The sequence below is a fragment of the Myotis brandtii genome, unplaced genomic scaffold (genome assembly GCF_000412655.1).
Source record: "Myotis brandtii unplaced genomic scaffold, ASM41265v1 scaffold573, whole genome shotgun sequence".
In the NCBI taxonomy this organism is placed as follows: domain Eukaryota; kingdom Metazoa; phylum Chordata; class Mammalia; order Chiroptera; family Vespertilionidae; genus Myotis; species Myotis brandtii.
The window spans coordinates 2,097,930-2,124,190 of NW_005370145.1; the positions used below are offsets into that span (position 1 = coordinate 2,097,930).

The window sequence follows — 26,261 nt, forward strand, 5'->3', positions numbered from 1 at the left end:
ATAGGGGTAGTTATTTGGTGTTGAGCTACAACATTAATGGAGCTGCTAAGTAAATATTAGGAAAAAATTGAAGGGATAAGAGAAACTAATCTCTCTAAAGTATTTCCATTGGAAGAATAAAGAAATTTCTTCTTTCAGTACCTGACACTTGTCCTGTTGCATCTCCCTTCTGAGTCACAACATGTAATTCTGTTATAGATAATATGTTAAATGTAATATATACCTACTATATAACCACTATATAACAAATTACTAAATATAAATGAGGCATGAGATAAATTTACAGTTAACATATTTTAAGATACCAAGTTTTAAAAACATAAACATGCATTTCAGTAATTCTAGTAATCTCTAAATTTCTTCTATTTAAAAAAATGTAACAGAGTTCAGCTCAGAAGGTTTTATGGAAATTTCTGGGTATAAAAACTAACACTAGGTAATAACATAATTAAAGAAGTGGCAACAGTAGACTCTGTGACTCTATGAATGGCACATACTGAGGCCACTACATTGCAAATACAAAACTTATCAATTTGTCTATGAATATGTTCATTCCAAAATAATAGCAACATGATTGCTCATCATATAAAAAAAGACCTTGGGAAAGTTATCCCTCAATTGGGAAGAGTCTTCCCCCTTCACACATACATGACAATGCCTCATGCTTGCTCGTTGCTTACTATGTGCCAAACACTGCTCTGAGTTCTATCTATAATAATAAAAGTGTAATATTAGACAGGACGAAGCTGGGGCTGCAAGGAAAGCCCCGGTTCCGGGTGCCAGAGGGAAGCCAATGCAGCCAGGGGAAGGAAGGCCTACTCTTACACGATTTTCGTGCATCGGGCCTCTATATATCTAGATATCTGTATCTGTATCCTCTACCTCAACATCAGCTATAACTTGTATCTTTATATTAATTCATTTATTCCGTACAGCAACCCTCTCATCCCCATTGCAAAGATGAGAAGCCCGAGGCAAAGGTGAGCATGGGCTTCCCCAGGTCATACAGCTGGTGAGTGGCAAAGCTGGGTGCACATTCCAGCTACAGAGCCTGCTACCCACTGTGCTCTCGGGCCTCTCTACATAAACAGGGAAATTCAGGGAAGATGGGCAGCATCACACACATTCCAGATTCTATAGAGTTTAATTCTGATAATCAGATCATCCACTTTTCACCACTGAGGAAACCAAGGCTAAGCAGGATTAAGTTTATACAGAAATCAAAGAGGATAAGAGAGGCAGGTGGGAGCGGACCCACATCTCTCTGCCTCCCAGGTTTCAGGGTCATGTGCAGAGAAGTTATGTGAAAAGGCTGGGAAGGCACCGTGGAGGCGGCTGGGCATCTGGCAGGAAGAAGGAAGCTCATGCCTCAGGAACAGAAGCACAGAGTGGGTTGGCGTCTGATGGATGAGAACTGGGGGTGGAGGGAACAGGACAGGTGAGAAGAGGGGAGCAGGTCGGCCCCTCAGTTTCCCTTCTCCCGAGGTTCTGGGTCACTAGCTGCCTGGTCCTGCCTCAGCCTGTGCTAGACTTCCGCTTAGCCAGTAAGTAACACGGGGCGGACGGCCATGCTTCTCAAGGTGAGGTCTCAGGTGAGCCTTGCACAGAGGTCTCTGTTCTAAAACGAGGTAGATCAGAGGGATCCATTATATTTTTCGTGTTGAAAGGGCTACAAGTTAGGCTAAGCATGTCCCCGAATCAATAGTTGCTTGTCATGCTGTATTTCCATTTACAATAAAAGCATCAGCTCGATACACTTGGTGCACCTTTGCGGGATGGAGCACCGGCGACAACCACTGTGACTGCCCCACTGTCCCCACCGCGTATGAGCACCGACCTCTGTCTGACAAGGCATAGGACGCAGGCCACGTATAATGTAAACCGCATGAAATCTGCATCAGAACCTCGAAGAACACCAAGTACCTGCATCAGAACTGCTTGGCATTCCTGTTACATAGGGAACGCCCTTGAACCCTGACCTGCGCCCACTCAATCAGCCTTGAAATCACTCCGAGTGACCCTCATCTTGGCATGTGAACCCCCATTTTACTTACAAGGTATTAAGAAGTAAAATGATTGCCAAAGATGACATCACCAAATACAGGATTTGAACTCACTTGAGCTTCAGAACCTGGGCCTGTGTCTGCTCAGGAGTTCTACCTTCAACAATTAAGCTTTGATTCGATTACAACAAGGCACAGCAGTGAAAGAGATGGCCTTGAAAACCCAGAGCTCCACCACCACCAATCCGCACGCTGTCACACAGTTTCCCAAACGATTATTCTCTCCAAGCACACAGAAAGGTTCCTTCTTTTAAATTTTAAAAAATCAATGCATTTTACTTCCCCTGAACTCATAACAACTCATTTCAGTTGAGCAAGACCTGGGTTATCTGTTAGCAGTCTGTGCCTCATCCGATGGGGCTGCCGTTTTAGAAGCGCAGCCAAACCTGCAGTAATTAGACAAACGTGGGAAAGCCAAAGCAGAGGCGACCGCACGCGGGCGAGGCGGCACCCTAACTGCACCCTCGCTCACCACAGGACGCTGACTTTCTGTCCACCAGAGTCACACGCCGGGTTTCAGTGCGGAGCCTCTCGTCTGTGTTCTCCACCAGGTTGGCGAGGTCATCGATGATCTCTACAAAGGAAAACAAAGATGCGCGGTTAATACTCCAAAATACCCTGGTCACGTCAACGCAGCAGAGCTGCGGGGGCCTTCCCAGGAGCAATTCTCCCAGTGCAGCCAGTGAAGAGGCAAAAACTCATGTGTGTTCTTTGAAAACTGCCATTTTGATTTTAAAAAAAGAGGCGGGCACTGGAATGGTAAAGAACAACCTGGTTTAACACAATAAACAGAGGAGACATGTCACAAGTTCGGGGGGAAGGAAGCATGACCCCAGAGTGAACACAGCCAAGTTGTCATTCATGTGCTCAAGGTGACAGACAGGGCAGGAGACTTCAGGGACAACTGGGGTCCTTCTTAGAGAACTGCTTGATGGTGAAATCTAGTCACTGAGAATGGAGAAGCCAGAGACCCTGGCACAGAGGAGGGTGAGAATGGCATCCATCTGAATACTGAGCAGAGAAGAAACAGACGCGTGGGTTAGGTTACAGAAAGGAGGTGCGATTACCACTGGAAACCAGGATGCGCTGGGGGAGAGGAAAAGAAACTGAAGGTGCTATTCTTCATCACTCACAGCAGAGCCCTATTAAGCTGTTAAAAAGTAAGATATGTAGTAACTTATAGCTTTATAAAATCACCAAAGCTTCAGTATTTTATGAAATGTTAGATGGATTTTTTGGTAATTACTCTCTCATAAAGAATCCTTTATGTGGTTTGTCTTTTTATTTTTAACACTAATCTTTTAAGAGTGAAATTAAGCACTTCACATTTAAGATAGCATATATATATAGTATGATCCTAATTATGTAAAAATATTTCGATCTATCTTTTTATCTATAAACCAAGAAGGATATATCTGGATTATTTCTAGGTGAGTAGACAGGACAAAAAGAATATAAATACCTAGATGGCAGACTTAAACCCAACTATATTAGTGGTCAGTTAAATATAAATGGAAAAACTGCTCAATGAAAAGACAAAGAATGTCAGGCAGGCAAGATTTTTTAAAAAGACAACACAATTATGTGCTTTCACAAGAAACTCACTTTAAATATAAAGCATAGAAAGTGTTTGCGTGAGAAAGCTGGCATGGTTTTATTAATATTAGACCAGACAGACCTCAAGCCAAGGAGTATGATCAGATATAAAAAGGACATTTTCATCATCAGGAAAGAATACATGTGACAAAAATGGGAAAATCCCTAGTGTCTGAATAATAAGGAAACTGCCTGTAAATAATCCATGGGATAAGAATCAAATCACAAAAGAACATAGAAAATGTTTTGAACTAAATGATAATGACAATCCAAAATAAAAGTTTGTGAAATGCAACTAAAGCAGTGCTGAGAGGGAAGTTTATTGCTTTAAACACATATATTAGAAAAGAAGAAAGGTGTAAAAATCAATGATCGGACTAAAGGAGATAATCATATGATCATATCAATAAATGTATAAAAAGAATTAGACAAAATGCAGTGTTCATTCATAACACAAAATCTCAACAAAACAGGAATTAAAGGGAGCTGCTTCAACCTGATGAAGGACAGCTATGAAAAACTTAGAGGTAACATCACCCCTAATGGTGAACACTGAACACTTTCTCTAAGGTCAGGAACAGGCAAAGACATCTGCTCTGACAACCTTTGGTGAATATTTTATCAGAAGTCCTACACTGTTTAATGAGGAAAAAAAAGGCAAAAAGATTTAAAAGGACGATGTAAATATGTATACCTAACATGACTGTGTACATAGGGTAATCTATGAAATCTATCATAAAGTCACTATAATAAGTTAATATAACAAGTCCACAGATACCAAATCAATTGTAAAGAGTAATATATTTCTATATAATAGTGACAAGCAACTGGAAAATGAAAGTGAAAAACAGTATCATTTAAAATAGCACCAAAACTACATCAAATACTAGAAATAAATCTAACAAAAAGTGTGCAAGACCTCTATGCTGAAAACTAAAACATTGTGGGAGAAATCAAAGACCTAAATAGTTGGAGAGTTATACCATGTTCATGGATTGAAAGACTCAATATTTTAAAGTTATCTGTATATTCTCCTCAATTGATTTATAGATTTAGTGCAATTCCAATCAAAATTCTAGCAGGCTTTAAAAATGAAATTGGCAAGCCAATTTAAGATGTGCATGGAATACAAGTGATTTAGAATTGCCAAAATAATCTTAAAGAAAAAATTCAAGATTTGTTATAAATATATAATAACCAAGATACTGTGGTATTGGAATATGTATAGACAAATTGATCAATGGAACAAAACAGAATCCAGAGATAGACCTTGTGTGTGTGTGTGTGTGTGTGTGTGCGCACACATGCGCGCACACACACACACCTACAGATGCATTCCATTAATTCTCAACAAAGTTGTCAATCACAAAATCAGTCAACTAGGGAAAGAAAGATCTTTTCAACAAATGATGTTGTGACAACTGGATATCTGTATGGGGAAATGAAAATAATCATGACCTTTTCTTCCTACTATACAAAAAAAAAAATTGACTTGAGGTGGTTCATAGATCTAACTGTAAAACCTAGAATTGTAAATCTTCTAGAAGAAAAAATAGAAAACATTCATGAACTAGGATGGGCAAAAATTCTTGGACAGAACCTAAAAAGGCTATTCACAAAAGACCAAAAAACTGGTCAACTGGACTTCATAAAAAATTTTTTCTGCTCATCCCAGGATGCCATTAAGAAAATTAATAAACAAACTACAGGCATAAAAAGGCTATTCACAAAAGACAAAAAAACTGGTCAACTGGACTTCATAAAAAATTTTTTTCTGCTCATCCAAGGATGCCATTAAGAAAATTAATAAACAAACTACAGGCTGGTAAATACTTACGGGCCATATATCTAAGTATTTGTATCTAGAATACATAAAGAACTCCTACATATTAACAGTGAAGACACCAAACAAACCTAATTTTAAAATAGGCAGAAGATCTGAACAGATGTTTGTAAAAGGAGATGTGCAAATGGCCAATACGCACATGAAGAGGAGCTCAGCGTCATTAGTCATTAGGGAGCTGCACATTCAAACCACGGCAAGTACTACTGCATACCTATCAGGGTGCTAAAATTAAACACTTCAGTGCTAATTATTGGGGAGATTTGGCACAAAGGTAATCGTAGGAGTGTTTGTCAGTTTAATCAAGTTAACCAGACACTGATCCAGAAATTGCACTCCTAAATATTGCCAAACAAAAATTTAAAAAGACCTGCACAAAAATATACATAACAGTCTTATTATATAAAACAAAACAAAAAAAACAACTAGAAACAACCCCAATATCCATCAGTGTGAAGAATGAATAAGCAAATTGGGATTTGTCTGTACAATGGAATACTACTCAGCAATGAAAACAAAGAACTATTTATAAATACAACAACTGTATAAATCTCAAACTCATTTTGTTGGCTAAAATAAGAAAAGAAAATCAATATGTACTTAGTGATTCTATGTATACAAAGTAGAAAGTTAAACCTAATCCATTGGATAGAAATCAGGAGGTAGTTGCCTCTGGGGGTAGAGGGATTGACTTAAAAGGGACATGAGAAATTTTCCAGATGATAGAAATGTTCTAAATAGTCACACAAATGTATACAGTTGTCAAAACACATAGAACTGAACACTAAGTATCTGTGCATTTTGTTGTATATAAATTATACATCAATTAAAAATATAAATCAGAAAAAATAGAAGTTTACAATATTATGATATTCCTAAGATTTTTTCCGGAAGGAAGGTAGACAGGGGTACATACATGGATGCTGGGAAGACAAAGCAAATGATTATAACAAAATTTTAGAGCAGCAAGAGGTCATGGGATCATCTCATTGCTCCCTGCCTTTTAAGATACCCTGGCAGTGGGGTGGTTAATTTCTTGCTGAACATTCCCAGTGGCTGGTAACATGGAAACTCATGAGAAAATTAGCTCTATGGCTGAGCTGGAGGGTGACTAGTTATTGTAAGGTTCTGTGTATTGAGCTGAAAATCTGCCTACCTTCAATGTCTACTTTAGTTATTGCTAGAACAACACAAGCCCAGTGTTCTCCCACAAGACAGTTCCCCTCATATCTCTTCTAGGCTAAAGACACTTAGCTCCAAACTTTAGCAGATCCTCGGAGGAAGGGATTTGTAGATTGGTGACACCTTGATGCTTTGGGCACGGTATTCATCCTGAAATGTATGCAAAGACTTGGATACATGGGTTCAACTTTGTCTAGTCCACAAAGAACACAGCTGAGTTTATTTTAATAGCACACATACAAGTGGATATTTTTATGATCCATTCCTCATGTCCTATCAGGATATTCCACAGTAACACATGTCCTATCAGGATATTCCACAGTAACACCTGTGCTTCCGATAGGTGCTTGGTACATTGTTCTCACGCTACCAATTACGGTCAGAATTTCATGACACGCTCTATGCTGCAATATGTGACACAACACTCAGGCTTAATCAACCTTTGTCACGACGAGAAAGTCAAGCACAGAATAATCCTTGTCTGATGCTAAGTATGTCAGCTGTTATATATTCACTGTGTTTATAGATAGATTTTAAAAATCTGTAAGTATTCATTACTTAGAGGTCAATAAACTTTTTGTAGCAGATTAGCTCAGCAAAAATCAGTAATAAACACTGAGGAGTTACTACCTCTTCTGATTACTAGTTTGTTGTTTTCTGTTTTTATTTCTTTTTTAAAAAACCCTCTATTTTTAAGTTATGAAAGTTACTTAATTGAAGTTTATAAAGGAGAGGGGAGAAAAGTAAAATATTATCGAAATGCCCCGGTAACTACCTTTATGTGTTCCCTTCTAAGATTTTCCATAAACACATATTGTTTATAAACACAAACAGTGAACAAAGAGTTTTTCTTGCGGGTATTCATTGAACGCCCTCTATTTCCTATATTTGCAATATGTAAGTCTTTTGCCCCATGAACATATCATTTGTACTTTTTCATGCTGCTATACCTCCTTCAGTTATCATTTCTAATGGTTATCCATTAAATAAACATTCATTCAAAGTGTGAAATACTTAGAATGCTTCTCTATTTCTACATAATGAGTCAATGAATTCTTTCCTCTATTATCATTTTCCTTCTCTTGTATCATTTCCTGAAGTTAACAAAGTGTGATTATGATGGCTGCATGGGCTTGGACGCACATTGCCAGGCCAGCTTCTAAAGGGTTTATACTGCCACTGCTGGTTGGTTTGCTAGAACTGCTCCCCTTGTCAGTTATCCTGACCTCAGAAGATTTCCCAGGGCAGGGAGGCTGGGGGAATTCCCATGCTGCAGCCCACAGGCTTCTCAGGTGGGAATTCCCCCAACCAGAGTCTATTCCGAGCAAATTACACACAGGTTTCAGCGTACAGGTTGAGAAACAACCAGCGGACTTTCAGATTCCTGACAGCACAACCCCCAGAAAAACTGATATTTGGTTTCCTGTAAGTGTTTGCATTGGCTTCCAGAAGGAGCCTATATTTGTTCATTTGAGACACCAGGTGCCATGCCAACATAGAAGGGAAAAAATGGACAATGTAAAGGATGATGCAAAATTAACAGGACCTAAACCAGTAACAAATATTATATGGTACCAAAATATCTGATTCCAATTATATTTCATGTTTTTTCTCCCAATTACGGTCTCAATAAATTCCACGTAAAGGCAGAAAGTGTGCTGCACATTTTCAGATAATTATGGTGCCTTTTGTATCAGAATGGATGCTGGCGGTTGCAAAGTCATTGTTATTTGGCCTTTCGCTCATATTGCTAATACCACTTGAAAAGGGGGGGAGGGGAGATGACCTCTAATAATACCTAACACTAGGAAAAAGCGTCAAATGACAAATATTAAAAAACAAACAGTGAATAAAGAGCTTTTCTTACAGGAATTAGTTTAACTCCCTCTATTTCCTACAATGGAAGCTTTAAAAGGTGGGGAGGGGAGATGTCCTCTAATAATACCTAACACTAGGAAAAAGCGTCAAATACATTACAGAAAGCAGGAACAGAAAGACCAGTGCGTGACTCAGCAGGAGAAGCACTAACTCACCTCTGGCACCCATAGGGGCAGTTGGCAGGAAACTCCAGCACCCCAAGCAGAGCCTCTGGGACACGCTCAGGCTTTGGGGGCCGAAGAGGAACCCCCTTGGCCACACCTGCTCGAGCGCCTGGAGCAGGAGCAGGTGGGCCGGACGAGGCAGAAGGCACAGGCTCCTTTCCTGCTTCCTCTTCACTACCAGCCAAGGCCTCTCGTTCTTTCGTCATCTGGACCTACACCAAGATGGCACCTCCCCAAGTTCTAACAACAGACGCTGACCTCTGTGTGTGAAGACGAGCAAACAGCCCACAGGTGTAAATGAAGAGCTCCCAACGGGGAGCACCTGCGGAGCAGTCAAGGGAACGTCCTCTCCCCGTCCCGTGCCCCTGCTGCCCTAGGAAATACAATTCCTTCCAGATATGAGAAACATTGAGAAACTGGTTTCTTTTTTACAAACACAATTCAAGAGGACACTAAATCAACACAAGCAGAACAGAGAGCCACCGTGAGGGAATTAAGATGACCAGAAACGCTGCATCCAGATAGAAACAGAATTGTCAAATTAAATACCACAACCAGGGCAATTAAACAGATTGTAATCTAAATGAGAGATTTAGAAACCAAGCTTGAACTCTCTCCTGGAACTCACAGAAAAAAGTTAAAGAGGACAAAATATGGGAGGGGGAAAAAAAAAGAGAAACAGATATAAAGATCTAGGAAAACTGAGGTAGAAACAATAACCAAATAAATAATTTCCTTTGAGCTGAAAAAAAATGTGTTTAATATGAAAAAACTCACCAAATTCTGAACATTAATTTTAGAAAGGTCTAGAAATATTTCTTGATATTTCTGAATTTCAGAATAAAAGAAAAACATGCTGAAGCATTCACATGGTAGACAAAGGGAGAGAAGCTTCCCAGCTTCTGAAATTAAGAAAATTAAAGAATTAAAGAAAATTAATTAACTTGCATCAGACTGTTCCTATGAAACACTAAATACCAGAAGACAATGGAATAAAAGAGTCTGAGGGACCAAGGCTGTAACCTACGGACTCAAAATCTCGTCACACTGCGGTGGGTGCCATCAGTAAGAGGAAGGCCTAACTGCGCACAGACTCAGAAAGCACCCATCGACTGGTCAATACAGGACACGAGGTCATGGAAACAGCAGCACTAACTGAAGCAAAACTGCACAGTGTGTGACAGTTAAGTTCTTAGAGCATCAGCAAATAGAGTGGGGTGAGGAGAATTACCATCGCCTCAGAGAGCTGGGGACAACCACAAAAGGTCAAATATATCATCAGAGCCCCAGAAAGAGCAAAAGAGTATGGGGCAGCAAAAATATTTGAAGAAACAATGGCTGAAATTTTCTTAAATTTGGCAAAAACATAAATACCCACATTCAAGAAGCTCAGAAAACCCCAAACAAGATAAACACAAAGAAATCCATGCCCAGACACATCATATCCAAATTGCTGAACACTAAAGGCAAAGGAAAAAATATTGAAAGCAACCACAGAAAAAATTGACACATTACTTACAAGTAAAGATACATTACTTACAGGTGAACAGAGAGTGAAAAGAAAAAGGAAGTGTATATTTTTAAAGTTCAACTGAAAGAACTGCCAATACAGGATTCTATATCCAGTGAAAATATCCTTTAGGAATGAAGGCAGAAGAAACACTGTCAGATAACTAAGTACTAAGAAAATTTGTTGTCAGCAGACCAAAAAACAAACAAACAAAAAACCCAAAATCCCAAAACCCTTCAAACAAGCAAACAAACAACAAACAAACAACAACAACAAAAAACTGCTAAAGGAAGTTTTTCAGACAGAAGGGAAATCATACCAGTAGGAAATCTGGAACATAAGAAATAATAAAGGAAGAGCAACATAAACGGGAAGTATCTGGGTAAATATAATACAGTGTTGTCCAATTGACTTCTTTAATATTTGTTTGACAGTTGAAAGCAAGACCTATAATGTCTGGTTTTCAATACACATAACAAGACAATCACAGCATAAAGGCGGGGTAAAGGAGCCTATATGGTGGCAAGTTTCTACAACCCAGTGAAGTGGTAAAATATTGATTCTAACTTAACTATAAAATGTAAATATATGTGTGTGTATATATCTATATCTATATCTAGATATTGTCATCCCTAATAACCATTAACATAATCTCTACAAAGAGATATAGAAAAGGCCCTGGCTGGGTGGCTCTGTTGGTTGGTGTGACGTCCCAATACCCCAAGGTTGCAGGCTCCATCTCGGGTCAGGGCATATATAGGAAGCAACCAATGAATACATAAATAAGAGGAACAAATCGATGTTTCTCTCTCTCTCTCTCTCAAAATCAATCAATAAATAAAAAGATATAGTAAAAATACAATAAAAATTTTAATAGAATACTAAAGAAGCTCATATAGATGATTTAATTTATATGATATTCTCCAAATGACAAAACTGCAGTGATGGAATACAGATCAGCTGGTAACCACCAAGGTTAGGAATGAGGCAGGGTATGACCACAGAGGAATAGCACAGGGAAGTTTCTGGAGTGATGGAACTGTTTTGTGTCCTGTTTGTGGCAGCAGTTACACAAACTTACATATGTGTTAAAATTCACAGTACGAATAGATATAGATATAGATATAGAGATATATAGATACACACAAAGTCAATTATGCTGTGTATTAATTTAAAATTAAAAATTAAAAAAGATACAATAAACAAAGAGAGGTATGGGTAAAGGCAGAATCTCAGAGAGCATTGGTATGTAAAGAACAAGAGGAGTAAAAAAACAAGAGGAATAAAAATAGAAGCAAAGAAGGAGGGAAAACCCCAGAAGAGCATGCTGTCACAGAGGCAGCACTGCAGGGAAAAGAGTGAGGAATATACCACGTCCCCTGGCCTGGCAACTGGGCACTCGGTGTGGGCTGTGCTCCCAGCTGCTTCAGGAGTGGGAGGTGAGGGGAAGGAGGGGGCCGTCTGCCTGAGCTGCAGAAGTGAACGCATGCCATGTGCGGGGAAGGGAAGCGGCCAGACTGGACTAGTGTATCACAGAAAGCTCACATTATATAAACCATAACAACTACTAATATTTACTAAACACTTGCTATGTGCTAGGCCACTGTTTTCCAATCTTGAGTTGCATATGCTTAGTTATAGTTAAAGTTAAAAAAGTTCTTCCACCCCCCTCAGTGTTGTTATTACATTTAAGTTATTTAATTAAATAAGAAATATCTGTTCTTTATGCTTACAGCTCTTGATTCCATACTTCTAAGAATAAATATTCATATTAAAAATAAGAACTACAAAACTAAAATTCTAACAACAATAATTTATTCTTAACAGATAAAGCTTGTTTTGTGAATATTAAATGGCTGCTTAAAACATGATTATGATACTAAGATACAGGTCCTTGGGTCTGCTCTGCTGTTCTTTTCTTAAAAATCTTTATTGTTGAGAGTATTACAGATGCCCCCTCTGGCCCCCCTCCACCCGGTTCCCGCCCCGCCCCAGTCCTTTGCCACCCTATTGTCTGTGTCCCTGGGCAATGCACATGTGCATATAAGTTCTCTGTCCTGGTATTCTTTATTCCAGCTGTGGAGACATCCTTCACACAGTGCACAGTGACAGCCCTGGCCTTCTCTTGGAGGCAAATACATGGTTACGTATTAAGTATATCTTTTTTTTCTCATCAGCCAAGAACCACTGGGATCCAAGACAATTACACACACGAATACAAACATGGGCAAGAATGCGTGGCAAGACACAATACAGGGGTCATCTCGATGATCCAGAATATTAATTTTTAAATATTATCATCAGTAGGAAAAAAACAAAATTTCAAAACAGTCATTAAAAGAAACAAACAGACCCAGAGCTCAGAGAAGACACCATGAGCCCTAATTAGAAGACTCGATGCTAAAAGCAAACACACATTATCTTAATTCGGGCATTACAACCCTGTGATAGGTACAACAAATAAAGGGCTCACCAGTTCTCCTAGCCCCTCAGCAAAACTTTTACTTAAAAAAAATGTAAGCCATCTCAGAAGTCTTGCTAAATAAGGTAACAACAAAAATCTCCTTCCCATTATCTAGAAGACTGGAATCCTGGCGATAACATGCTCAGCTCCGACTGAAATGATTTATAGATGATCAACATGTGTTTTCTAGCACCTTGCATGCATAAAAAGGTTACATCCCGCACGAATCCAATTATATAACATTGTGGAAAAGGCTAAACTATGGAAAGAATAAAATAATCAGCGGTTGCCAGGAGTTTGGAAGGAAGGGGAAAGGGATAAATAACTGAAGCACAGGGGATTTTTAGGACAGTAAAATATTGTGTATGATTTCGTAATGGTAGATATGTGACATTATGCATTTGTCAAATCCAATAGAATGTTACAGCACAAAGAGTGAACCCTATGAATGCAAATTTTTAAAAAATCATTTAGGAGCCTACGGATTCCAGGAAAGAATGTGGACTGTGATAAGAGCATCGCTCTACAAACGTATAAAACAACACTGAAGGGGTGGAAAGATGATGACTTAAGTCACTATGGAAATGAGTGGAATCTGTAAGACTAAAGGCAAAAGGAACTGCACATAAATCAACAGGGAACTCTAAGTGATAAAGTAGTTTTCTACAGGGTATGAGTTAATTCAGATACTGCTTAGCATGTATATTGAAACTGATAATTAAGGAAATAGAAGATGGATGGTGGGAGCCAAATTCTCACTGCTGGAGTGAGAATTTAAAGATAAGCAAGGGGATGAGGCTAGAATGACCCATGTGGTAATGAATTAGAGACATTGGTATAAACTCATGTTTATCTTAATATACCAGGTGTACCGGTTAATAACAGCGGATTTTGTAATCAAAGAAAAGACGATAATTTCAAGAGAAACATCAAAAGTGCTTTATTCAAAGTAATGTCCATCGCTAGCTACACATTTCCCCCATATTTCAGGTAACTTGTGTATACCGTCCCAATAGAACTTTTCTTGTTTTGAGGCAAACTATTCAGAGACCAAATTTTCCACTTCTTCGTATGTTTTGAAGTGCTGCTCAGAAAGTGTGTGTGCCATCGATCAGAACAAGTAGTAATCTGAAGGAGCAAGGTATGGTGAATACGGCAGGTGGGTTAATACTTCCCAGGCAAGATCTTTTAACGTGTCTTTAACTTGTTTTGAAGTGTGTGATGGTGCATTATCATGAAGCAAAATTACTTTGCCATGTCTTCTGGTCGTTTCATGATCAAAGCGTGGTTCAAATTGATTATTTGTTGTCGGTAGCGATCAGTATTAATGGTTTCACCTGGTTTTAGAAGTTCATAATACACCACATCTTCCTGATCCCACCAAATGCAGAGCATTGTCTTCTTTCTGAAGCGATTTGGCCTTGCAGTCGATGTTGATGTTGACCTGGATCAACCCATGATTTTGTGCATTTGGGATTCTCAAAATAAATCCACTTTTCATCGCCAGTCACAATTCGATGCACAGAAGACTTTCTTTTGTGCCATTGAAGCAACATTTACTGATGACTTTTCAGTTTTCCATTTATCTTTTGTTCAGTTGATGTAGCACCCATTTTCCTTCCTTTAAGAACTTTCCCATTGCTTGTAAACGATCGGAAATTGCTGAGCAACATTTAATCTTTCTGAAAGTTGTTTTTGAGTTTGACACGCATCTTCATCCAATAATGCTTATAACTGTTGGTCTTCAAACTTTTTTGGTTGACCTGGATGTTCTTTGTCTTTCACATTGAAATCATCTCTTTTAAAGCATTTAAACCAGCGTTCACAAGTATCTTGAGAGGAGCATGTTCACCATAAGCTTCCCGAAGTATACGATAACTTTTTCTTCAAAATAAAGTAATGAATTAAAACTTCCCGCAAATGCTCTTTTTTTTGGCACGAAATTCAACATTTTTAAGCGTAAAAATATCTATGATGTTAAAACCTTCAGCAAATTTGACATATGAAGTTTTGAAGCTTGCTGTCAATACAACAAAATAGCATACATATCAAATCGCATATATATCAACATATGTGTAACTCCATCTATTGAAAAAAAATCCGCATTATTAATTGGTACACCTAGTAAATAAAGATGGCTACATATCAATATGTGTATATACAGGTTAGTAAACATCTACATATTTCTGTGCTTTGTCAACTGAGAAAGAATAAAAACGCAACACCCTAATCACAATGAGCACACGTAGCACCCAGATCTTGGTTTCTAACACCAATCTCCAGTAAAGAAATGGCTAATTCTAGGACGGGGGCAGGAATATACAAGATGAGTCGGAAGTATCTGGTAGTACCAGGAACAAAGGAAGTGCTTTAAAAAACAACCAGCAACCACACTGGTGGGAGTATGCCAAGGAGCATAGGAATCAACCAACACAATAAAGTAACAACAAAATAAAGTAGCTTTGGATTACAGCCAAAATGTAAAATAAATTTTCATGAGCCCATGCTGACATAAACACATGATTGAGTCAATTCATAAATGGGAAAGAAGAGACAAATACCCCATTCGGAATTCCAAACCGTTTATGTAGATACTTGTCCTCGAAAAGAGGGCAAAGTAACTCCTCCCTCCTCGGTGTGGGCTGCCTGTAGTGACTTCCTTCCAAGAAGGGGAGTATGGAAATGGGGGAGCGGAAGGAGTCCCTTCACTGTGAAGCCTGACAAACACAACCTCAGCGAGGTGATCAAGGCCAACAGTGAATCACAAAGCATGTTGACAGATGTACCCTTGATATGCTATGATGAAAAGGTGCTTGACCCCTGTGGTCTTCCTCCTAATAACTTATAATTCCAGTCTTATCATGAGAAAAACATCTACTAGTAAGTCTAGTGTGTAGCATCCTACAAAATACCTGACGAATATCCCTCAGGACTGTCAACATCATCAAAACTGAGTCTGAGAAATGGCCACAGCCAGGAGCTGCCTAGAGACGAGGCAGTGAAATTAATCTGGCGACCTGGATGGGACCTGGGAACCAAAAAAGGACATCCATCAGGTGAAAACTAAGGAAAGCGGAATAAACTAGGGACTGTAGTTAATAACTACATATTGATATTGGCCCCTTAAATGTAAAAAGTATACCATGCTAATGTAAGGAGACGAGGTGTGGGGAACATGGGAACCCTCTTGAACTATCTTCTCAATTTTTCTGTAAAATTGTTCTAAAAAATAAAGTTTATTATTAAAAGAAAACAAAACCCTACAGCTAACATATTTAAAGACACATTAAACATTTTCCCCAATATCAGAAACAAGGCAAATATGTTTATTAGTCTCATTACATCTAATGAGAGTTGGAAAAGACACACCCCCTGATATCAAGGCTTCCTATAACGCTTCAGCAATTAAGGCCGTCAAGACAGCGTGGTATGGAGACCAAGATGGCGGCATAGGTAAACACCGGAGACTGCTGCCGCAAACAACCACTTCAAAAATACAACTAAAAGACGGAACGGACATCACCCAGAACCACAGGAAGGCTGGCTGAGGAGAGACTCTTCAACTAGAAGGAAAAATAACAGCACACCGAGGCTCAGAGGAGGCGCAGTGTGGAAAAAACTCAGGTGCGGAGGTGCGCGCGCAAAGCGGGCTGGTGGCTGAGAGCGCGGTTGTCGTTTTCGGTCAGGGGGGAGTCTCAGACTCTGAGCTCCAGATACGGGCGAATCGCTGGGGACTCGGACCCAAACGGGAGAAGCGGGAGTGTCTGGCATCAGTTGGAAGGCAGCTTTCCCTCCGAGGTTTGCAGCGGTTCCGGGGGTTCTGAGAAGCAGAGCCTCTGGGAACGGGACTGAGAGGGGCCATAACCGCTCCCTCCGCCCGCCCGCCCTGTTGAGCCCGCCCCGCCCAAGCCCTGCGCAGAGCCATTTGCCAGATCGCCTCAGGCAAAGGCTAGATTAGCACCTCCCCAGAGGACAGAAGTTTTCCGCGGCAGACACAGCTGATTCACACAGCCAGTCGGCCTGGTGGTCAAATCCCTCTAGTATTAACTACAACAATCAAGGCTCAACTAGAACAAGACTGCGCACAAAGACCACTAGGGGGTGCACCAAGAAAGCATAAAAAATGCGGAGACAAAAAAACATGACAGAAATGGAGGATATAGAGCTAAAAATCGCAATTTTGAGGGCTTGCAAAAATGTGCTAGAAGCTGTCAATAAACTTGAGGAGAGAGTCACGAAAACTAATGAGACCCTCGATGCTATGATAAAGAACCAACTAGAAATTAAGCATACACGGACTGAAATAAAGAATATTATACAGACACCCAATAGCAGACCAGAGGAGCGCAAGAATCAAGCCAAAGATTTGAAATGCGAAGAAGCAAAAAACACCCAACCGGAAAAGCAAAATGAAAAAAGAATCCGAAAATACGAAGATAGTGTAAGGAGCCTCTGGGACAGCTTCAAGCGTACAAACATCAGAATAATTGGGGTGCCAGAAGATGAGAGACAGCAAGATATTGAAAACCTATTTGAAGAAATAATGGCAGAAAACTTCCCCCACCTGGTGAAAGAAATGGACTTACAGGTCCAAGAAGCGCAGAGAACCCCAAACAAAAGGAATCCAAAGAGGACCACACCAAGACACATCATAATTAAAATGCCAAGAGCAAAAGACAAAGAGAGAATCTTAAAAGCAGCAAGAGAAAGAGACTCAATTACCTACAAGGGAATACCCATACGACTGTCAGCTGATTTCTCAACAGAACAAGGCAAATATGTTTATTAGTCTCATTACATCTAATGAGAGTTGGAAAAGACACACCCCCTGATATCAAGGCTTCCTATAACGCTTCAGCAATTAAGGCTGTCAAGACAGCGTGGTATGGACAAGAGTCAAAGGAAGAGCCCAGAAATAGATTCACACATGTGGCCCCATGAGTGTCCACTGATATCCATGCGACCTCAGGTTCCATGAGAAATGTCGGCAGGCCTATGTCTTCAATTTTCTTAGGAACCCGACCTACATTATATGCAAGAGTGAGAACACAGTAAGGGAATGTATGAGTTCCTAAGAGGCTCCTGAGAGCCATGTATTATTTCTGTTCATCCTTCGGAGAACCCTGTGAGGCAGGTGTGACTAGAGGCGAAGCTCACTGCGGTTAAGTAATTGGCAGCTACGCGGCTGGTACGTGGCAAAGTTGGTCTAATTGGCAATCCGTCTGATTCCAGAGACTTCTAATCACATTCAGAAAGAAAAAAGAAGGTAACAGATCAAATAGTCCAAGACTGCCTTGTTTTCTCCTTTGTTTTGCTTTGATTAAAAGATGACATCATTCAAGTTTCCTCTATGAAATACCGTTTAAATTACTGTTAAGTAAACGTTTAATTACAATTTATTACAATGAACATATTGGTTTATTAAGTCAAATTTATGATCCAGATGGGTGTTTCTGCATGCTGTGTATATACTTTGTAGTAACTGAGGGCTTTTTTGCAGAGTCAGTGGAATTATTGAAATGCTATGAAACTAAACAATAGTCTTATTTGTAATTGTTATAAAAACGCACAGTTGTTACTTGTTATATCTTGTTGGCCATTATCATGAGTATCTAATGCCATGGCTGTGGTCAAGAATATAACTTCCTATTGAGCCTAGGTCCTTTGCAAACATATTTTCCCTCTCACAATTGATTGTTGGGACCCAAACTATGAGATCTCTGCTCCCTCTGATAACAGCACATACCTCAAATCCAAAAGAAGATCACAGCCCTGTATTTCCACATCTGGCCCTGCTACTCAATATTTATAGCATATTTATGATACTGAATATTTAGAGCATGTTTATATTCTCATAACATAGAACAAAACATGTAAATCCAAAAAGAAAACAATAGGAATGGAGAAAGTCTCACACATTATTTCTGGGTTCTTCCTCTTAGATCTCAACGAAACAGACTAGCTTTTAATGAAATTCATAAAATGATGTTATTTCTAAGTTAGGGCCTACTCTCCTTGCTTCAATTGGATTTCATATAGATGAAGAATTATAAATATACTTATGATGATGGTAACACAATTTTAATGCACTGTAACCATTTATTATCTCAACCTATACTCCTCACCATCTTGAAAGGTAGATAGGGAAACTGTTATTGCGTTTTATAGAAGTCAAAACAAGCCTGCACAGATTGTATAACTTGTCCAAGTTACCACGCCAGTCAGTAGGAGCGCACAAGACGGGTCTCTGGATTTCAACTCAAAAGCTTTACTCGGTAGCTCACACCTCTTATGTCTCAAATTTCAGGTCTATGTCTCACTCCAGACTAAACATAGTCTGCATTTTTCCCATTCCATAGGAGCATCGCCTTGGTTTCTCCACATTTCCCTTTCCTATAGAAGATCTCTGATGAAGCTCTGATAGTTGGTTAAGACTTCGGTCCTGAGAGATTGAGAACCATGACATCTATCAGTCAGAAAGCTGAAATTACCTATGTACCCTTGTTAGTTTAAAAAAACACACACAACAAAAACAAATAACTTGAAGAAGAAACATATTTTTCACTCAAGAAGAGAACAAGTCCTCTTTGCAGAAGTTACCTACCTTTTTCCCAACTAGTTTCCATATTCCTGACATATTTTAGGTGTGTTTCTCCATTAGAAAAAAGGGGGTGTAAAGAAAAGAAGCCCATGCCAACATTTTCCTGAGGCCAGTATTTACAGGCAGGTCTCTTAGGACATATTTTAGGTGTGTTTCTCCATTAGAAAAAGGGGGTGTAAAGGAAAGAAGCCCCTGCCACCATTTTCCTGAGGCCAGTATTTACAGGCAGGTCTCTTAGAGCCACAGTCCATTACTGGTAATGGACTTTCTGGTAATATATACATTTTAAATAATCCTAGTGTTTTACTTTATATGTATTTTTAAACACTCCCATCGTAGAAAAATAATCCAAATACGAAACACCATATGAAGCATCATATAACTAAAATGCTGCTGACTTGAAAATGTCCCAATTTTATAAGAAGTATCAACAGACTGATACATTGCATTATATTTTATTCCTCTATGCCAGTTATCCACCTATTGCCTCTCGGCTCCAAATTCACCCGTCACTACCAAATCTGCCACTAAAGGGCTGGACTCTAAGCTTCGCGCCTTTGCAGTGAGCATGCTGTTGCGCCTTATCAGTAGAGGGCGCTGGAGGGACAATGCAGAGGAAAGGGCCACTCGGGGTCCGGTGCGCTGCTATGTTTCTTCTTCCTACTGCTGTGCGGCACCAGTGACTGTGGGTACAAACAGCAGCCAGTGGTGCTGGGCCCAGCTGTGAGCCCGGAGCGACAACCCTTCATGCACTCAGAGCCTCAGCCTGGTGACCACCTTGCCATGGCCCTTCCGACACGGACACATGCGCCATCCTGCCAGCAGGCCAGCTCCCGGTGCCAGGACTCCACTGTGTGCCCGCCTACCAGCCTCCGCCTGCCTTCAGCCCAGAGAGCTGTTTCTTGCTCATCAGCCCTGGTTGTGGCTCCTCACTGGCTGGCCTCAGTTCACCTTCAACCCAAGAGCAGTGTTTTCTGTGGACCAGCTCTGGCCCGGGAGCCGAACAAACTTCTCTGCCATCAACTGGGCTATGGAGAGGTCCACACCTTCTCTAGTGAGGTCTGGTTCCCAGCTGGGGAGCTCTGTGTCTTGTGTAACAAGAGGAGCAGCATTAAATAAAGTGTGCCTACTAAAATATACCAGTCCCAGCTCACTACCCCACCTCCTGGAATCTTGTTCCCCAGTAGCATCCAGAACTTGGGGGAAGATACCCTAGGAGGAGATGGGAGGGCTGTCTTCCAGAAAGAGGCCAGCCCAACAGGAAAGACATAGACATTCTGACATTGAAACGCCTATAATGAAATGGCTGGGTCCCCCCTGTACTGCCCTAAAGTGAAGCCTACCAGTTAAACTTCAGCCAACACAAGTCCTTCCAATCAACTTTTGGTGCCTCGTTTTGAAAGAGGAGAATTCAGAATCAACAAATATTTGATTTAGAATCAATAAACCTCTGTTTTTTTACACACACACACACACACACACACACCCTCAGAGAGATAAAAGAAGGCAATGTAGTCACAAAGTCATAACCAAAGGGTAAAAGAGGAGCTTTCAGGGAGCAAGAAAGAGTTCCTAGAAATTAGGATACGAGGGTGTGGAGTGGAGGGAATAAATGGGAAAAGGGGGGCATGTGTAATACTTTCAACAATAAAGATAATTAAAAAAAAGAAATTAGGATACCAATAATAAGTTGAGTCTTGACTGCGGTAATGGTGACATGAATCTATGTGACAAAATGACATAGAACTACACGCTTACACTGTACCGATGTCAATTCCTGGCTTTGATATTGTGCTATGATAATATACGGTGTAAGCACTGAGAGAAACTGGGTGAAGGGACTATGGGACCACTGTCCTACCTTTATAATGTCTTGTGAATCTGTAATGATTTCAGAATGAAAAGTTAAGAAAACATTTTTAAAGAGTAGGCTAGTGAGAGAGGATGAAGGAAAGAATGAGAAGGAAGACAGAGTTGAGGACATCATTTAAGAAATAAAGCAGTAAGACAAAGCAATGAAAAATAAGAGAAAAAATTTTTTTAATTAAATGGAGGATCAATTCTTGAGGCCCAACACTGATGATAGGAACTACAAAGAGAAAAAGAAGAGAAAAATCATGTGGAGGAAATTAACAATAAAATAATACAAGAAAGTCTCCCAACATGCTGAGCGCCCTGATGAAAAGTGAGGAAGAAGTGCTGAGAACAAGGAGGGAGCGGGCACACCCACATCACTGAGAGACTGCAGAACGCTGAGATGAAAGGCTCTGGGAGCTCGGAGATGGGAGAAGACTAGCTCATGGAATGGGAACCAGACGCAGACCTTTCACACACAGCCCTGAAATTTGGAAGCTAATGGAGGAAAGCCTTCACAATTCCGAGAATCAGCCCCTACCCTAACACACTCTTTCAAGGAGGGAGAACAAAGGGACTCTCAAACACGCAAAGTCTTAATGTTTTTTACCTCCCGTTCACCCTTGTTTTGGAAGTTCCTGGTAAACGTGTTTCATCAGAAAAAGGGAGAGGGAAGAAAGAAGACCTGAGAGCCAGAAAACGGGAATGCACATAACGAGAGACAAAGACCCTGGTTCCCAGAGTGGAGGCCGGTGCAGGGACAGCCCTCCAGCGGGGGGCAGCTGCCTGAGTGTGGTCAGGCCAGACAGGACCAGGGAGATACAGACTCCCATTGCTGGATGAAACTGACAGCCTACTGCTCTGGCCTGATCTGTGGTTCCCCTGCCCCCAAAGCCATCTGATGAAACCCTAACCCCCAAGGTGCTGGCATTTGGGGTGGGGCCTTTGGGAAGTACTTAAGCCCTGAGGGTGGAACCCCCATGAATGGGATCAATGCCTTATAAAGGAGGCCCCATAAAGCTCCTTAGCCCATTCTGCCACGTGAGGACGAAAGGAGTCTGCCAACTGGAGGAGGGCACACTGGCCACGCTGGCTCCGAGTCAGGCCTTCCGCCTCCAGAACTGGGCGAGTAAGTTCATGTTGTTTCTAAGGCTCTCAGTCTGTGCTATTTTGTTATAGCAGCCAGAATGGACTAAGACGGCTACCAACAGTGCTTGTCTGTATTGAAAGGAATTTTACAATTCTATCAGAGGCTTTTTTTTTTCTTTGAAGAGAGGTGGGATAAAATAAAAAGTATCAATAAAGACAAATTGCTTCTTTCTTATATTAAAAAATCAGAAAGAGGCAATTATTGACTTGAGGGAAAATGGTGTATAACAGCTATTCTAGTACACACTGTGGCTCAGGCATGAGCAACACTTACATGGTCATGACTCCGTAAACCCTAATGTGACGACAATGTGTGAGCCGTGGGGGAGAGGGGCATGTGTATGCATGATTCCTGTAGGTTACATGAGCATCTTCCTTCGGAGGAAGTCGACAGAATCTAAGATGGAAAACATGAAGAAATGGCAGCACACTATTTTGAAATATAAATACTGTGCTGTAGATAAGGACATATAAACCACGAGAAAAGTAGAAGCACTGCTCCTCAGGGGAGGACTTCAAGGAGGGGAGGGCCGACGGGGAGCTCTGTTCCTCCTAAGCCAGTGACGGCGAACCTTTTGAGCTCGGCGTGTCAGCATTTTGAAAAACCCTAACTTAACTCTGGTGCCATGTCACATATCGAATTTTTTTTTAATCTTTGCAACCATAGTAAAACAAAGATTTATAGTTTTGATATTTATTTTATATATTTAAATGCCATTTACCAAAGAAAAATCAACCAAAAAAATGAGTTCGAGTGTCACCTCTGACACGCCTGTCATAGGTTCGCCATCACTGTCTAAGCCTTCTCTCCGATTTTTCAAACCATGTACTCGTAAAGGGATTATTCTGGTAAAAAAATAAAATTTAATTTAAAAAATTAAGCCCAAAGAACTTTAAATGAAAATCACTACAGGTGAATATGACCAAAATCATGCAGGTCTTGGCAACACTGCTGAGGCAACGAAGAGCCACTGAAGGTTTCTAGCAAGTAAGTGACATGATCAGAACTCTATTTTACAAAGAAAATTATTAAGATAGAAAAACACAGAATGGAGTGAAAGAGGGAGAGTGTGGAGGTTTGAAACAGCAGTGAGAAGTTCCTCGTGGACACCACGCTGGTGTGAGCAAAGAGCACTTGGGCTCCGTGTGTGGGAGGGCTACAGAGGAGTGGAGTGTGGCCACCACAAGGCTATCTCAGTCTCCATCCACCTAGCAGTTCTTTGACCATAAATTAGTCCTAATTATCACGGTCTTCTGCAGAGCATCTCACCCATGGACAGAGAACCACCCTGAGTTATGAATCAGTCTTTCAGGAGATTTCCCCGAGTGTGGGTTTCCACCGGGTCCCATTAGACCACCGGGAGAACGCTGACCGTCCCAGTGCTGGACCTCCGAGCCGAGGGCCACACCTTGAGAGTAATGATGCTTGAAAACCCGCAAAACCCACATTTAGTCACACATCCTTCCATCGCCAGGCTCTGCCCACATGTTGAGGAGCACAGACCAAAGAACGCAGGCTTCACTTTTCTTCCTCTTTATTAATATGGCCGCAAAGATGGGTCCGAGAAAACGAGGCAGGCAGTGGATCTGGATTTCAGGAAGGTGTGACAAAAGAACTGGAGCTTATCTCCTGCGACTCATCAGTTAGAAAAGTGTGCTATTTTGCAGAACAGCGGGGAGAGAGTGCCCTGTGAAGGTCTAGGAGAACCAGGGCGTCTGAGAAATAAGTAAGCCTATACCAGGAAGACAAGCAAGTCACACCTACCTGAATGCACTCGGGGCCAAGCCACAAGTTGGAGATCAAGGTTAAGTCCAGATCTGCCCCCTTCCCCCGCCACCCACTGCTTAGACCCTCACCCCTCCAAGTGTGGTCCGGGCCAGCAGCAGGGGCTTCCCCTGGGCCTTGTTAGACATGCAGAATCTCAGGCCCCGCCTCAGAACTAAGGAATCGAAATCTGCATTTTAACAAGGTCCCCATGATACCGAGCCCATTAAAGTCTGAGAAGCGCTGACTTAGGAGAGAGAACACCCACCCTACCCCCGGCTCCCCAGTGGATCTTCAGATGGTGCGGGGAGGGGGGGTTCACTCCACCCTGGTGTCCTGGTGTCTGAAGCCGCTGAGGCAGCAGCGGGACATGCACAGTGTGAGAGGGGACGGAGGACCTGGTGACCAGGTCTCGTCCAGAAACTGACCCCAGGACGATGGTTTCTTAGGAGCCAGATTTGAGACTAAAATTAGAGCACGGATTTTCCTTTTAGCTGCCTATTTTATTTAAACAAAAAATACTAAACATTAATTTCAGTTGTACTTAATTGGATAATTTCTCGGGGGAATAGTTCAGGGAGAGTTTAAAACTGCCTGTTTCCAAAAGCCATTACAAATTGGCATATACTCCAATGTCACCGTGCCAACCCAAACAGCGCGCTTTGGTGTCCCTGGGGCCGCCCTCTCCAGATGTGTTCTGAACGCCCGGTAATGCACTGCAGGCGAAAACCATATTCACACGAAGTCATATTTTGAATATCCTTTTCCAATTATCTGGAATGAGATAATAGATCCCTAATTGGAAGCACTGGGTGGGGGGAGACCAGGTCTGTGGCTTCTCCCTGTGAGTGCTTCTTATTAGTCAAAACTAAGAGCGTTCGTTGTGTAAGAGTAAAAGAACTCTCCTTTGCCACATTGAACCATCTGAACATCTAGGAAGTTAGAAACTAGCCCATGGTCGCCTCTAATTAACTAGCTGATCTTTAAAAGACTGATCTTTTCCTATGAATCATAAATATGCAAGGATTGGGGTTGGAGGAGGCAGAAATGAAACTCGAGTGGGTGAAATCCAAAAAGCACTCTGGCAAGAGAGCAGACCAAAGCGGATGGGGTGCAGGTGTTGCTCCTCCTCCCCGACCCGCCCCCCAAATGCCCCGGACTCCGCTCCATGCTGACACGAATGGCACAGGCCTGACCCTCTCTGCCACTCCTTCCTCGGGATGGTGAGACGCTGCCAGGTAAGCCGTCCTGCTCGTGCTCATGAGGCGGGTGTTAGCTTGCATCCCCAATGAAATCATCTTTTTCTTCTCTAACTTAAGCAGGTAGAGACAAAAATTAAGTAATGGGATTTACAGTTTCTGCTAAGTTGAAGTGTCCATCCTTAGCATTTATCTAATAAATGTCAGTTTAAATTCAGGTGTAAGACAGGTAAGTGTTTTGTGCACAGCGGCCGTCTGTCAGTTCCGGGGAGACCGGCCCCACACATCACATGCGCTGGAGCGTGCCGCGCGGTCACGGCTTGCTCGGTTTCTGAAGTTGTCTGTTTCCACAGATGTCGCCGAGCAGCCATCTGAAAACCGTGCATAAATGCAGCTGTGCCTGGCCGTTAGCAAGATATACTTGGAAACCTTGTTCCCTAGAATGTTCAAAACTGGAAAGGGTTTCCTAAATAAAAATTAATTATCGAATTCCATGTGTTGACAAGCAAACACTCTAATGTGTATGCTTCAACTTGACAAAGGAAATTTAAGCATATTACCCAGAAACCTCTAAAGCAAACAAAGTCCATGTATGGTATTTACTTCACTGCATTTTTCTCCTAAAATGTTTAAAAACATTTTTATCATGGAATGTAACTTGCCAAGAGAAAGAAGACTCATATGTACAGTTTAACACATGGTAGCAAATCAGAACCTGCATAACCATCCCATGCTCCCCCAGCTTGGTGCCACAATACTACAGACCAATCTACCTGGTGCAAGTCTAGCTCACTCACTCCACTGTGCAATCAACAAACTTCATGCCATACTGTTACGTGCTAATGTAAACACTTTACCAAGTCTGACTTGCTAGCACATTGGCTCAAATAACTACCACAGTCCTTAGCTGTCACCTACCTGAGTTTCAAAGAAAATAAACACCTAACTCTATCATATGGACAGGGGGCATTTTCCTCCCATAAATCTACACTA

General features: G+C 41.2%; 1 protein-coding gene across 1 annotated transcript in view; it reads right to left on the reverse strand.

The window, feature by feature from the left end:
* Window positions 1-1,128: 1,128 nt before the first annotated feature.
* STX8 (syntaxin 8) overlaps window positions 1,129-26,261 on the reverse strand; it is a 138,315-nt gene continuing 113,182 nt past the window's right edge. The window contains exons 6-7 of the mRNA XM_014549892.1: window positions 2,536-2,637; window positions 1,129-1,414 (exon numbers count right to left, since the gene is read on the reverse strand). Of these exons, the coding sequence (XP_014405378.1) occupies window positions 1,221-1,414; window positions 2,536-2,637 (296 nt within the window). The 3' untranslated portion in view covers window positions 1,129-1,220. The remainder of the gene's footprint in view (window positions 1,415-2,535; window positions 2,638-26,261) is intronic.